General features: G+C 40.0%; 1 protein-coding gene across 5 annotated transcripts in view; it reads right to left on the bottom strand.

Annotated features, from left to right (window-relative positions):
- Positions 1 to 16,378, bottom strand: part of CLIP1 (CAP-Gly domain containing linker protein 1) — a 61,443-nt gene that overhangs the window by 33,305 nt on the left and 11,760 nt on the right. For all 5 annotated transcript variants that reach the window (XM_048963641.1, XM_048963642.1, XM_048963643.1 and 2 more), the window contains exons 4-8: positions 6,391 to 6,515; positions 5,162 to 5,378; positions 2,894 to 3,091; positions 2,425 to 2,528; positions 181 to 241 (exon numbers count right to left, since the gene is read on the bottom strand). In XM_048963641.1, the coding sequence (XP_048819598.1) occupies positions 181 to 241; positions 2,425 to 2,528; positions 2,894 to 3,091; positions 5,162 to 5,378; positions 6,391 to 6,515 (705 nt within the window). The remainder of the gene's footprint in view (positions 1 to 180; positions 242 to 2,424; positions 2,529 to 2,893; positions 3,092 to 5,161; positions 5,379 to 6,390; positions 6,516 to 16,378) is intronic.

Here is a 16,378-nt window from a genome sequence, read left to right as displayed (position 1 = left end):
CTTAATCAAGAACTGCAGAAATGGAAAGCACTTCCATGTGCTTTGCATACATTTGGAACCACTACTGCATCAATTAATCATTCCTGCCTTTGTCTTCTGAAGAACAGCATAATTAAGAGGAACTGATTGCATTTCTCTGTCTTACTACATATCCTGTTTACAAAGCTGGAGATATTTTACCTCTAGGTCTCCTTTGGTAATGGATTCTTCTTCCACTCGGAACTGAAGATCTTCAACCTTCCTGTGGGGACAGTTGATTAAAATTCAGATAACTTTGAAGGAAAATGCATTCCAGCTCACTTTTCCACAGACAATGGACAGCAAAGCACCAGAAACAATGCAACAGCAGAATAATTTTACAAAGAACACTGAAGAGGAGGAAAACTGTTGTCATTAAAGCACAACTTTAAAGAAGCAGTAGTCCTACAGCTCTATGAAAAAGGTATTTCGTTGCAGTTTCTGATGAGTTAGAAAGAAAACCTCTACATCAGCACTATTTCTTTCCCCCCCTCATCCTTCTGCACACATTCCACATGTTCTATCAGATAAGAAAACAGAAAGTTAGGAAACATCCGGGATTCCTGAGAGCCTTCTGGGAGTGTGCTGGACAACTGCATCAAAACTACCACAGACAAACATGGGCTGGTTGTCAGGACGGACTGCAAGATGCAGACTGGAAATACCTGCAAAAGCACAGATACAGCTTGCCTTGCCCATACAGGAGTTTTAGAAGGAGAATCACACCATCAAATGTAGAAGTGCTAAGCTGGTATTTGAAATAAAACAAATGTTTTTTAAAGTTCCTTCTTCCTTCCCCAAGTCTGGCATACCCCAATGAACAAGGGGACAGATCTCCTCCTTTAAACACAGTAACATGTGGCAAAGGAATTGACAAAGATGCCTTCTTTCGTTTGAACTATGCACACTGCTGGTGCATGGAGCTTGGCTGACCAATGTAGAAATCATTGCATCAACGTGTGATACAAGGGACAGACGACTAAAACAAAAGGACAATTACAACTTACTATATTCATGGAAGTGGGTATCACCCCTGTGCTATGGGAAACAGAGGACTCAAGATCATTTGACTAAACGTTACTGCTGAGACTGACTCGAATACACATTACAGAGCTTTCAAAGTAAACACACCTAGAGTGACAAGGAGGAAGGAGAAATATTGCTCTGCTGAAGCCATGAACTGGCTATAAAACGTCACTTCAGCTAATGGGTCGCAGGCATACACAGCACTGTTATGCTGCCTAGCAACACACTGAAGGTGAGCTCAAGGCCATGGAGGACTGCGGAAAAACAGACCCCCCCAGCCTGGCATCCAGTGAGAAGAGGTTCACAGCCAAGCTAATGGAGGTGCTGCAAAGCTTTTAAAAATTGTTATTACTTAAAATTAAATATTAAGAAAAAAATCCACAAAATAAAACAACAAAAAACCCACACTGCATCATTTTGTAGAGATCATAAAAGTAATTCCATACCCAACTCGACTATTTTGAAAATTCAGTGCAAGCAGGTCCAACAAAAAGGAAGCATGCAAACTGTCAGGGAATTGCCCAGGTTTAACACTGCACGTTCTCCTCTGTGTGTCCTAGTTCTAGGGAGGCCTTTCAGAGAGGCTGACATTGCAGGGGAGCACATCAGTCTACAGAGCAGGTTCACAATGGGTTTGGTTTCTAAACGGAGTTTAGCTTTTCAAAAGCACATGGAATGCATCAAAACAATGCACCAGATCATTTCCTCAAGCAGCTTTGTACATCTACTTGATAATCTCAATTCTTTTCCTCAAATCGTTAAGAACATCAATTAGAAAAGATACTAAAATTGAGGGCTTTGATGATTTCCTGTAAGCTACAGACTCGGTGTGGAAGCACATGAAAAGTTATAAGTTATTCACAAGATCACTAAACTGTAGATTCCTAATCCAGCACTGGCAGGAAACGGGATTAAGAAAATTTTCACTTTGAAGAAGTGTTTCAGAAAGATGAGGCATGATCCATTTGTACCTTATAAAAGTAGGAACAAAATTCATTGCAACTGAAGGCCATACTAGAAGGAATACGTTCCATGAAATCCATCTTCCAACAACAGTTACAGCCTCTAAACAAGTCCACTTGGCTTGTTACACAACCAGTGCCAGCTACCAAATCTGAGTGGATGTTCAGCCACCAAAAAAATCCCCTCTACCAGCTGTAATTCATCAAAGTACAATTTTCTTTGGGTTTCTTCCCTCATTGAATTTAAGAATTTATTTTTAATATTAACTTCAATGAGCAGAAATATTGTTTTATACTATAGCTTCTCATATCTGTATTATTTAAGATTTGTTTCACATTTGCAAGTCACAAAGCATTTACTTTTAATGCAAAGTTTGTTTTATTAACAGCTACAGTAATGAAGACAGTTTTGGGTTACCTTTTCTCTTCCTCGAGCTGATTGAGAAGCTCCACTTTCTCCCTATCAGCAGCCTCCACCATAGCTCGCAGCTGGTCCATTTTTGCTTCCATCTCCAGTACATGCTAATCACCAGGAATAAGAACAAAATCTAAGACAAACATGATATGATTTCTTTTTGCAAGTTATGTTTTTATACCTCAGTAATCACAGAGTGGTAAAGGGACGAACGAAGAGGCAGGAATGTGGTACTCAAAAGATGCACATAACAAAAGAAAACATTGCTCACTGAGATGTGGAGAAAGGTTTAACCAACATTTGTTAAATGTTACAGGTTGGCTCTTATCAAGCCAAAGCTCCCACACAAAAGATCTCACAGGTTTAGAACATCGCTCTTACTCTCGGACCTTTTCAATTAGAAAACGCGATTTGGGGAATGAAGTCAATTGTTTCACAGTCTGTGTTTTAAGAACAGCAGCATTGCTCTTACCCGGTCGTGTCCATCTCGAACAAGTGCTAATTCCTGCTCTATTTCTCCCACGTGACTGGTTGCTTTTGCAACTTCTGCCCTCTCCAGGTCCCTTTCTGCCAGGAGCTGCTCAATATGCTGCTGCTTCTCTTTCAGTGCCTCCTGCAGGGCTGTGGTACCAGAAATCTTTCTTGCATACCGGGAGGATGTTTCTGTCAACTTCACAAAGCAAGGACATCAAAAACTGTTCTTTATCAAGTGAAAACCAGGGATGTCTCCAAGACTCTACAAACATTAGGGTTAGAGAAACAACTGTTTTCTGTAACCTATCGTAATTTCTCCTTTAAGTATTTCATTAAAGGGTTGTTGGTTTTTGTTTTGTTTTGTTTTGTTTTTTTGCTTCACCTTAAATTACTTAGTTTGGGAATTTAACAATAGCCATACCTATGTATTAAGTTTGTTTTGTAGCAACCAGCAGGCAGCACATAGGAGACAGAAGGACTGAGGCGAAAACCAAAGGCTGGCCTCAGTCTGAGGCAGGTTTGGTAGACGCACACAGAGACAAATTCATTAGCTTTCTATGAAGTTTTTTTGCATTAAAAAAAGAAAGGCATCTTTAAAGCAAGTAAATAACATTGCCCTTCTCGTTACCAAGTCATTATCTTGGGTCAACAGCAACAGTATAACATTTCCAAATGCTCTATTAAAAGCTTTTGGAAATCCAACTAGCATTTTGTGCCTCTACTATGGCAACAAGACATTCAGGGTCAAGGCGTTTACCTTGACTTAAAAAGCTAGCTTCACAGCTAATACCTCCTGAAGTACATTGGTATCTGATTAAAACATTCATTTCTATCCTTGTAATTAAGGTTCTTCTGGAAAAAAAAAACAAAACTGAAGGATTAAATGTTAAGAGTATAGCTATAAATGAATTAATCTGTAGAACTACAGCTAGGATGAACCTGAATGGCCCCAAGCATGCAAGAGGCGGAGGGCACAACACAGCATAAAATAAGTATACTGAAGACATTCACAGTGTGACTATTCTCTCGTTGCTGACACAATCAGTATACTATACTGATATCACAGCATACTGAATAAAATGTGAAGGTCCATGTTAAGGCTTTACTGTCAGCCCACAAATGGCCACAAGCATCCATTCCTGCAGCCTGAGGTAGTACTGAGTTCAACAGGTTCAAACTAGGGGGCACTCTGTAGCTAGGAGTACAATTTCCAGACTGGATTAAGTTATAAAGTCCCTCCATTTGTGCCAAATAAAAATCTGTGTGCTTGCTGTGATGAGGTATTAACCCCACTGCCCTGACCAGCTGCTGACCTCTGCTCACTCATAATCTGCTTCAGTTTTGAAGGACTGTGGTACATCACCTCTGTCCTGTACCTGATGGTAGTGGAGCAGTATGTCAGACAACCAGATACAGACCACTGGGAGTCAGTGATCTCCTTCCAGTCAGATGTGTTTATGCACACTGATTTAGGGGAAAAAAAATACATCTAGGGTGGCTGTAGAAAAAAACCACAATTATTTCTATGCTTTTAATTGCCTTGAAAGAGAGGCTTAAATTCAGCTTTCCCAGAACATCACCATTTTACTGCTGTAACCCAAGATTAGGACATTTATGTAACAGTAACTTAAAAAGAACCCATAGTACGTGTATTAGGTGGAATTAGTGTGTTAGAATTCACCCAAGCCACTGAACTTTGCAACATCTCGTCTAGATGAATTCAAGGGATTAAAAACCAAATCAAAAAGAAAGAGGCTTCTTGTCAGCAAAGACTTGATAATTGCTACTTCTGTATTTCCCAGCTGACTCATCTCTTTAACAGCAAAAGAAGGCCTTTTACATTTTGAAAATTTGAAGATTTCCTCAATGAAACAAGTTACGCTATGGGAGCTTCAGTGCATAGCAGATCCTCAAATACAAACCCCACATGACAGAGGCAGTGCTAGGAAAAATGAATTGCTAAATGCAGATTTCAGTCATAGAACACTGATGCCTTGTTGGCATCACAAGCCCCTTTCTTATTGCAATAACTCAGTTAGCCCAAATTAACTGTGTGAGCTTAAATATTCAAATACTCAGCTACTCTTCAGGGCTAGCTAAGATTTTCTTCCTTCATGCATGCTTTGAATGAAAAAGAGCACAATTAAATGCATACTGTACTCTCTCCAAGATGTGTTCTATCCTCAATTTATGCAAGACCACAGGCCAAGTGCCACGTGGATTCCTGCTTGGGAATGTAAAGCATGCAATAGAAAAAGAAGCTTACTAGTCCTGTACGGCTTGGCTTGCTGCTTACTGAAGATGCCACAGAACTGAGAGAACTCAGGGAAGATGCACTTGGGCTTCGTTTCAGGGCTGCAGGAGTTGCAACCACTTTTCGCACCGTTGTCTTTGCTTTTGCCGGTGTAGTCGATGGGAATCCAATCTTTGTAACTTTGTGGACAGGAGCAAACAAACCATATTTTGGCTGACACTGAAAGTACCTTTAAAAAAATAAAGCAAACAGGTCAGAGTACTAATTTAACTTCTGGGTTTCCATGTACACAATCTGGCTTCACAAAGACTTCTGTTCAGTAGTGTACCAGTAATAAAGGAAAAGGTAACAGCTGCTGACAGCCTCATCTATATTAAGTTGCAATTTTTGTGGTTTTTTTTTTAGCAAACCAAAAAACCAGTGGAATTGGTAAAGGGCTCTGATAGGCTGCAACAACACTCTCACAGAGCATTTCAGAAATGCAACAGGAAGAACCCCTTTTGCGCTCAGTTTCCTACAAATTCCATTCAGATTTGAACTTTAACACGCACATCCTTTCTCTGAGCTGCCAGCTAAGAAGGTGAGAACAGAGTTAAAAATAAAATCAGGCTATAATTAAATTAATAAGCTATATATTTCACTGGATATATGCATATTTGATTATAGAGAACATACAAACAAAAGGCATCTAAAATTTGAAGCTGTGATCATCCATGATAAACTGTCTTTATAAAGGGCACCTCCTTGTACCAAGTGAGAAATAAAGGTCACTTGTGATTAGAATTAATGCTTTCTGAAAGCATCTGTGTGGTTACTAGTCTTTAAAATGAGGCTGTGGGAGCTTTCAGTTCATGTAATGTGTGACAATTTCCCTTAAATCCAGTTTTGAGACATCTAGAGGTATTTTCTTAACTGAGAATTCACTCCAAGACGAAGAACCAAGCAGAAGTTCAAAAAGCAGGAAATTGTGATTTCCATTACCAATCTATGAATAAAACTTATGTGGATATTAGGAGAGATCAACTGTTCCTGTAAATGTGGGGTTGATGCAGACTTTCAGAGAGGTGCAGTTGTCACAAAATTTAAATCAGTGTGTAAGGATCCCCCTCCTACCACTGCAGTCAGGTTCACAGCCTAACTAGTCCTGATGGAAAGTTACATGTAAAACACTACAAAAAGAACATGATGAAACATAGAAACACGAGATCTTGGAGGTGGCTGCTATCTGATGATAAACTAACCTTGTTCCAGCAACAGCTCCATCATTCTTTCCCAGAGGTTCATCCAGCTCTACTCCACACCATTCTCCTTTAGCAAAGTCAGTTTCTCCCAAGAAACGCACAACTCCAGCTTTGGTTCCACCCACCTGAAACAAGAAGGCACACAACCATTTTTAATGCATTATAAATGAAACACACAATCCAGTGGAAAAAACAATCTCTACAACCACATTCACAAAGCACATTAAGGATGTGACCACTTTTAATTGAAGCTGCATATTCCTTGGCTATAGATTTTGTATTAATACACTGAAGAAATGTGCACAACCAAATTGTCTGGGAAGAGAAAACGAATAGTTCAGAACCTACAAGCGTAACTCCCTTGCATTAAGGAGAATTTAAACAAAGCGTAATGCACAGCGTAATTTAAACTGACAAAATTGTAGGTGTTGATTTAAACAGCTATTTGAGTTCTCAGGGAGCAGTGGGTTTTTTCCTTTTTTTTTTTTTTTTAACCTTTTTAAATAGAAGATTAGAAATCATTTGTTTCCAAACCTAAAAAACTACATCTTTACAGCCATTGTGATCATGTTCCTTACAATGTCACTTACAATGTCTGAAAGATACAGCTTTTTATAACTCCCAGGGAAGGGAGGAATTAAATTAGGTGAAGAGAGGAGGAATAAAACAAGGTGTGACTGCCACTTGCCAAGAAAGGCAACAAGCCAGACCTGCAGGACACTTGCAGGTCAGAATGCCAATATGCTGTGCCCCATTTGTGAGCAAATCTGTTCAGCCTGTATCTAGCATTATGAAAACAGGCAAATGTTGGTGAAAACTCTCTTTTCAAGAGAGTCTGGATTCAACATGGATGTTTTCAGGGTCACTGCTTTTTTTTACTTGTATTTTCCAGCACATGTTATGTGATGAAGAATATATTTTGCAGCCTTGACAGAAAGCTTGGATGTAACCTGCTAACACAAAGACTGCATTTTTCCTTTCTCTATGCATTAAAAAGTATATTAGGATTTTGACATTGTATTTCTTGGGGGGAGCCTCCCAGTATAACTAGAGAACTGCATGCTTCTTGTACCATAAATTAAGATGCACAATCACAGTAACTAGGTAAGTCATATTAATACATTTGGGAAGCGTTCACACAATAGGTTAACTGCGAGGAAACTGGAAATGGAGTATATTATCTTGCTTGAAAGCACCAAGTGTCCTCAAAGTACCACATCAGTGCCCAGCACATGACACATTTGTGCTCTAGCTTCTAACTCATCAGCTTCCCAGAGCTGACAGCTCTGCTGGCAATTCAAGGCTTCAGCAGATGAGTAGAAAATCCTAATCCACACAGTTAAAACCTCAGAAAACCAAGGAAGAACAATTAACCCTTTTGACATTACTAAAAGGGGAAAGCAGATAGATTTCTTTCATTCCTGTATAATGCAGCAGTTCCCTTTTCTTGTCTCATCAGAAGGAGTCTCAAAACAAGGTTTAATCTGCAAGTCACCTTTACGTTTTACTGGAACAAATTATTCTTTCTGAGAGAGTAAAAAAACACAGTTTACAGTCATTGTGACTCAGCCTAATACAGTAACTAGTAGAATGTTTGGTATCTGGTGCTCTTGGCAAAGAACAGACAAAATTCCCCCCTAAGGAAAAAGGAGTACTGCTTTAGTGAGAGAGGATCACAACAACCAGAACAGACCCACGGAACCCAGACCTCTATGTCCCTGTGGCACAGAACAAGAAAGAAGATGCAACATCATTAACAGTACTTTCTTGGAAGAACTACTCCTGAAATCCACAAATATTTATCCACCCATATACAAAACTTTTTCTAGAGGTTAAATAACACAAACAGAAGTACAAAATACACAACAAATAAATATAAAACATCAAAATAAAATTTAACTGAGCAGCAGGAGGGAAAAATTTGCATGTGTCTGTGCTTTCAGTGCTGTATCAGTATCACTGTCTGTGCTACCAGTCCCAACAGTCTCCACGTTGTCCTTATTCATATTCCTTTTCTAGAAACTTCTGGTGTTTTTGTGTTTTTAAGAACATCTGGATGCCATCTTCGGATGAAAAGGAAGACTGGTGTGCTGTGCATGTGGTATTTCCCTTGTCAAACTTGCAGTTTTCTGCCTGAATAAAGTGAGTTAAATCAACAGAGGTAGTAAAGAACCCATTAAAGAAAGGAGGCAGGAAAACCAAAACAATAGCCCAGATAAGAAGTGTCCCCTGGAAGAACAGGCAGGTCTGCAGTAATACAGAAGGACTCCTCAGGAACTGCTAGCTGGCCAAGGATTCCTACTGGGGTCTTGTAGGAAGTCAGCTACAAAAATAAATACAAACCCACCACCTTCCCTTAGCAAGGTGTGTGGGGTGTGCAAGACAAAGCTCTCTGGAGCACGCTACATGCAGAGTCTCCCAGAGACAGGAAAGCTGCTGGGAGCTGTGCTGCCAGCTCAGTCTGTAAGTGAATCCCTCACTACGCAGAGCTGCTGCCAGTAAAACACTGGTTAGCCCTCGGTGTGGAATATGCACTCCTTTCTGTTCCACACCTTAGTCCTGCTCATTGCCACTCTCAATAAAATAATGCATGGTATTTCTGTCAGTTGCGAAGCATCCAAATCAGTAACCAGGAGATGGTCTCGAAGCAAAGCTCCTGTCTCATCCCATCCTATCCCACCCCATCCCCACCTCACAGTGTGTGCCTGGGACCACAGCCCAGTGCCCGGTGGGAGGGAGAAAACAGAGGAATTCACAACCCAGGAACATATGGGGACACACAACGTGAGATCCCAGGAGAAACAGCAATGTGACTATGCTTGTAACCATGGCACCAGGCTTATTTTTAAACAAGATGTAAGGAAGAATGCCAAAGAATTTGTTTTTTTTCCCAAACCCAGTCAAGCTTCCCCGAATAACCAGCTACTACATTTCTGGCTTCTGCAAGTACTGAAGTGCTTATCCTTACCAACAGCAGCAGCCACAGCACGCTGTGGCAGTAAAGAGCTAATAGCATTGACGACACTCTAGATCTGCAGTTCTGCTCAGTTCTAAAAGCTCTGGTTTCAGATACAAGGTCAGCACCCCTCACTGCAGACCCCTGGGTCTGCTGAAGACTTCCAGCCACTCACAGACCTCTGCCTCAAACAACAGATTTGCCTCCAGCTGCAATTAAGCACTCTGCATGTAATGCCACAACTGCTTGGAAAGCATCTAAGAGGACCATCGCTGATTCCCTTGGCAGAACAATGTGAGGTGCTACAGTAAGATACAAGAAGGTAAAGGCTTTCTATGCTCAAAATTTGCTGTACACAAACAGAGTTATACACAGTGCTCTGTATATTCCAATATGGAAAAAGAGAACTGTTATTTACACGATTCAAAGAGAAGCTGCTAAAATTATAGCAAAAAATAGAAAAAAAATAAATAAGACATCACAGTTGCCAGTGGATCTACTTCTTAGCATTGCATGAAGGACTGAAAAAGCCCCCCACTAACAGGTTCTAAAAGTTATATGAAAAAATGAGGCACCATTACCATAAAGACAGTTTTCCATGACCTTCATTCATGGCCAGGTGGGTCATTAAATAATACTTTAAAAATGTATTTGTTTAGATCAGTTTTCACACCCAAGATAGTCAAGCCGTGAAATGTAAAGCAGTAACACCTGAGAGTACTTAGGTTAGGCTACTGGCCATTGTGAGGTGAAGAAATTTGCTTGGAATTTACTTTTATTATTCCAAACACATGGGAAAAGCGATTAAGTTCCATTTATCACTTTGTAACTAGACTTACACTAATTTGCTGCAATGCAAAGTGAAGTAATAGAACAGGTTTGTAAACTTGAGGCTGTTAATAACTTCAAAAACTTTCTGATGAAAGCATGTTGGGACCAGCAAGTCAGACTTTGTGAGAGTGTCTGAAGAGCTGCATTTCCAAAGACAAGGAAAAGAGAGAAACAAAAAAAAGTCCAGAAAAAAAGAGACTGTCTAAGAAGTGAAACTGATATTAAAACTGCGTGTTTAAGACATACAAATCACTTAGAAGAAAGGATATCTTCTGCCTGAAACTTGGCCTGTAAAATGGTACCACTTACTCATGCCTAAGGACTGATACATGGTGCCTCTCCAAAGAATCATTTTGAAGCAACATCTCTGTTGTGATGTAGCCTGGGCATTTCCAGAGCCACTCAAACCACAGCGTCTGTGTAACATGGAACACATCCCGACAAACACAGCATACTTGAAAAAAACCTGGATCTTCTGATCAGAATCTTCTTTCTCCTGTTTTCAGAACTTAGAGGAACCAATTCCAGCTGGCAGAAGAAATTGTATTTAACTGATCCTTTCACCTACTCAAGGCCAGAGGAAACCATCAGGTCATCTCCTCTGGCTCTCCTGATCTCCTGATATTTTACCCACTTATCTCTGTAATTACTGAACTAATGTATGTGTTGATGTTTTTAGATCGGAGCTGATAACCATAAGAAAGGTTCAACTGACAGTCTATTTTCATAGTTAATCACTCCATTATTATAAACATATTTACATTTGAAATAAAACAAATCTGACCGTGGCTTCTAGATGTTGGGTCACACTACAGTTTTATTTGTGAGATTACAGAGCTCTTCTGCAACTGGCACTCACCCTGCAGGAGTGTGTGTTGTAAGCAAGTCACCTCCAGCCTTGCCTTCATAAATGGAGTCCTTCAAACCTGTAGGACCTAGTTCACATGGGTTCTCTGACATGCAAAAGATCTGTGAAAGCACAGTGCAGCTCCAAAACCTGTGGTATATGCTATCTGTCTGCCACTTAGTTATCTGTTTGCATATAATTTAAAAGGAGTTACCTTGGAAACCTCTACTCTTCTATCAAATTTGGCCACAGCCGGCCAACAAGTTCAAAGTCAAGGCCAAGGCAGACAGAGTTAATGTGCAGTAAGACACAGAGACGTGGTGTTATCACACAACCCTTCACTGCCAGAAGAAACTAATTCAGTAATTAAATATGATCTGCTATTGAGGCTCAATTCCTGCAGTCAGTTGATTCACAAAGGAAGCAATATAAAAACCTAACAGCGACCACACACTCCAAAAGCCACATGTGAATTTGTCATCACAAAAAAAGCAAAGGCCGAGGCTAAGTAAGTAAATAAATCAACTGTCCCCTCGCCCATCCTGTGTTGAAATGAGCAAGGACAACGTGTTCCTGGCTATCACTCCATCTGGGAGGCTGAGGGCGGGGAAGGGAGACAAGGTCCAACACAGAGACTGCACGAACAAACCATTAACAAAGAGGGTGGGATCTCACCTATTGCAGCCATTTTATGACAATAACTCATGTCCAGTGTAATGTTAAAAAGGAACTGCCAAAACAACGGGACTTATAATTAGCCACCGATTGCACTTTGCTGCAACAAAATGAATTTAACATCTCACTTATCCACAAGCAGGCAGGCAGGTAATGAACGTCCTGAAAAATGCTGAAGTGTAACACTAAAAGAAAGGTGCAGATTGTACAGAGAAAAACCACCAGGACAATGACATACAAATTCTATGAATATTCTCTATCCCACAGCCATGTTCTCAAAAATGTATTTTACTCAGCAGCAACCACTCCACAAATCTACATTATAGTCTCAGTCTCTAAAATACCCTGTCTAACTGTACATACACAAATATGAGGATCACTTCTATTCTTACCATAACAAAGCCATCAGAATAGCTCAGAGTCAGCTCAAGGATAAAGGGAAAGCTGGCTGAGCTGTCAGGCACTGCGATACATTTCCAATTACAATGCATTGGCATACCTTTGCAATTACAACAAATGAGGCTCAGGAGGGGACAGCCACAGCAGAGCACACAGCCACTGCATGTCCTCCACTTCCAAACCTTTCTTCCTTTTCTATCCCCATTTGCATCGTGGCATTCAGAATGTTACAGAAACTAGAAAACTGAGAACTTAAAAATACCACACTGACAATGCAGGAAGTCTTTCTAAAGGGAGAAACCTCTCCCTCCGTGAGAAATTCCCTTCAGTCTTGAAAGAGTGGTTTTAAGAGTGCTGGAATTTAATCACTTGACAGACTTACGTCATGTTTACTTGAAGATAAGTTACACGGGTTGAAACAAATCTGACAATAATCTGCTTCAGTCTCCGCCTATTGCAGCACTGAAGAACTTGGTAAAAAAAATAGCACAAGTAATTTACACGGCACGCTGCAAAACAGAGACAATAAAAATAAATTAGGCATTATTCATGCACTGATAGTAACTTAGCAAAAAGGCCGCATCAGCATACGCCTGTAAATCTGGTTTGCAACCTTCTGTGAACATATGGATGGAGACCCAAGTTACAGCTTTTCAGCTCAGCTCAGAAGCATCAGACTGGCAGAGCACGATGAAGCTCTAACTGGTTAAATGAATGAAAGCACTTTAATCCCTTGAGAAGGCTAAGGCCCCTTAGGTTGATAAGATTTTTATTTATTTATTTATAAATACAGCATCTGCTCCCCCAGGAAATAGCCTAAGATGCTCTCAAAGCCTCTTTAACCTTCAACAGGCACAACAACTGTCATACAAAGCAGGTTTCCCCATTTTCTTTCAACAAATTGGGTTTTGGTTTTATCTGTTTGTTTGTTTAAACCAACTCTGCATCGGGCTGGTAAATAGCAAGTGTTCGCAACGCCTGGGCAAACAGTTTCTCTGGCTGCAACTCAAAGAGGAAACAGAAACCAGCTTAGCCTGGCAGTAATTAGTTTTCTGAATTAGTCTTCAGCCAGACCTATTCCCTCCCTACCTGCTTTACTACCAGGTGATAAGAACTCTTCTGCTGCACAGGGAAGAGAAGGAAGACAAGAGAGATCACTTTCTGCATAAGAATTGTTATTTATATTAGCTTTACAATGCTGAAACTGTAGCCTAGCTTTCAGTAAGCAAATGGCCTACAGTTATGTTAAACTTGGCACTCTTTTGTCAAGAACCAGTAAGGGCCCAACCTGCACAATGGAGGAAGCACAGACTTCTCCACCAACATTTCCTACTTTACAGCAAACCCCAAATATGGGATCGGCTGCTCAGAGTCAATGTTCTCTCTCTAACCACTAAATCATATCCAGATTCTAGAATGTACTTCAGCTGTTAAGAATGGAAATTATGGTTAAGACAGAGCTATTTGATTACTCTCTGCACTAATGACTTTTCCTTTGGTTCAGCTATTTTTTCAGGAAAAGTTACACATCAATGAAAAGTTGAATAAGAACAAATTACAAATCAGAATGCACAATTCTTTTTAGCACGTATCTCATCTCCCCATATTTCCAAAACTCCTACATGTTAATGTGAAGTATTTCATAATACTTATTAGAGAAAGGAAAATTACTGCTCAGCTTTGAGTCAGCCAAGCAATTAAGTATGAGCTTGGTGAATTTAGCTCAGAGATACTGGGATGTGAGGAACAGACTTGTCAGAGATTCCCAAGACAGTTGGGGCTTGCGTGCTCTTTTCACCTAGTTGTCTTTGAGGAGTAAATGATAGAAATCTGAAATATGGCTCTTTGTGCTTTGGAATATCCATGTAGAGGTACACTACTTCAGCTTGTGTGTTCACTACATTTTGATTTGCTTTCATTTTGCTTTGACTCCTCTAGAATCTCTGGGAAGAGAACTAAAAAAATCACAACTACGTGAATTCCTCCACCATTTTCAAGTTTTCCTTACAAAAAAAAAATATGACTATGAAGAACTACATTGATTTAATGGCCTGGAACATGTTCTCTTCAAATTGAGGGGAACAAAAAAAAAAGAGAGCTGTAGCTGCGGCAAATCTACTGCAAGCATTCTTCTGCAGCCACCTGCTCAGTGGACTTGCCACACACCTTTAAGCACTGCCTGTTTTGATATTAATTTTTTTTTTAATGTCAGATATCTTAGAAAAAGAAAGCCTGCACAGCAATGCAAAGCCTTCTGCACCTTTTCATCTCCACATCTGCTGCATTGCTCAATGCAACCTAGCATGGAATGCTCTCAGGCATTTGAGAATATGCAGGTGATCATCTCTAAACTTTGTGTGCTTTCTCCTGTGGAATTTCTTTTCTCAGAGCAGCATCTGAATGAGCATCCCATATTGTTTGTGTCACCACTGTTCTTCCTAAAGGTAATGGAATTAAGGACAGATCTTTCAGGATCCTTTTTTGTACCTAAATAATCAGGAATAGAAATGTAACACCAGAAACCTTGTTTATTACTGAATCTATATCACTTTCCCATGGAAGTTGGGGGGGGCTGCACATGTGGGACATGTAGATAATCCTAATTTTCAATGCACGTTGTGACACAATGCAAAAACAACCCTGACAATTTGAACTGAAAAATGTTCCAATAAAGCATAACTGTTGGGAAATGCTGATTTGTCAAGCCTGAAATGCTTTGAACACAGTATTCACAGGATCAACAAGCCTCAGTCAACTTTGTGTTTTTGTAATACAGAGAAGAAGCAATTGTGAGATATATAAATTGGTAAGCAATGCTTCTTTGGCATTTCAGCATTTCTTAGAATATCTTCTTGCTTCTTGATAAGCCAGACTGGGCAGAGAAACACTGTATGATTTAGCTTTGGTTGCTTTAAGTATCATCGAAAACCAATCAGCTGCTAAGAAAAAATCTGAACAGATCAATTCAAGGTAAGTCTGATTAAAAACATTCTAAAATCAAAGTTGAAGAAGAAAACCCAACAGATTGAAATACTCCAGTGCAACACTCCACACCCTAAGATCACACACAAACATCAACAAAGTTGAGCCACATCTGAAGTCCATTCTAGAATATAATCTTAGCTAATGAGCTGTGTCTTACCCATACATGAATTTGCCCTTGAGGACACACTTTTCCAGTTAAGCATTTTAATAAGACTCCCAAACGAGCTCTTGTCTGTCATGAATTCATTGTTCTGCTGAACTGCAATCCTACTCTGCTGGAGGCTCACTGTTTTCGAGATGCAGTTCCCAGCAGTTGTTTTCCTCATATCTGTAATCAGCACAGCTAAGAACTTTCACTAAGTATTCAACAGCAGTCAGTCCCAGCTGCAAGAAAGATGAATGTGGGCAGCATTTATTCGTTAGAGATTAGCAACAGCACAGTCAGGCGGCAGCGTGTCTCAGATCCAGGAGCTTGGAGGGGAAGTCCTGTGCTGAGTACAAACACCACCAAGCCTCTCATCTCCTTGTGTAATGTGTTACCTAAAAGTTACTGCTGTCAGTGTAAATGTGAAACGAGGTGCTGGGAAGTGCTGCAGTTAATCTGAAGAGCTACAAAAAAACAGGAAGGGTTAAAAACCAGTAGACTTGAACCCTGTCCATTTAACACTCATATTCCTGTGCACTTACACAGGCATGTAAATTATAGATATGCATCACTGTCACGCTGTGCTAGGAATTGCCCCAAACCTCAAACTACTACTTGATGACTCAACAGGAAGACTTAAGGCAAACGGGAAGCAGGGAGGAGGGAATACTAAGTTTAATATTTTCTATTTAAAAACCAGAATTTGGGACTTTACTAAAATCAAACTGCGATATGAATGGTGTATCTTCATTCCCACTGCCATTACAAGAAAACACATGCCAGCCCATATAACATTCATACAAACAGAAAAGGTACACAACACAATTACTTAAAAAAAAAATGCTTAAAGCAGCAAAACTTAGCTCCCTTCGCAAAGAATGAAAATGATACATCAGCAGAAGCATTATGGTTCTGAATTTAGGAACAGCAGCCAAGTAACATAACACATCACCAACAGAACACGTAAATCCTGGGTGATCAGTGGCATTATATGACTACTCCTGTTGCTGCCTATCACTACTCGAGAGAACAATCAATTATTGAACTGTTAGCTTTCTAAAGACACAGCCCTGAATAGGGCAGGAGAACTGCATAGAAATCTCTCACAAGCTCAGCTTTTACTTAGCATGTTTGTAATTTTTGCAGTTAT

Source organism: Lagopus muta, chromosome 17 (genome assembly GCF_023343835.1).
Source record: "Lagopus muta isolate bLagMut1 chromosome 17, bLagMut1 primary, whole genome shotgun sequence".
Lineage (NCBI taxonomy): Eukaryota > Metazoa > Chordata > Aves > Galliformes > Phasianidae > Lagopus > Lagopus muta.
Note: the sequence above shows the minus strand (reverse complement) of the source record. Positions and strands in the feature narration are given on the sequence as shown.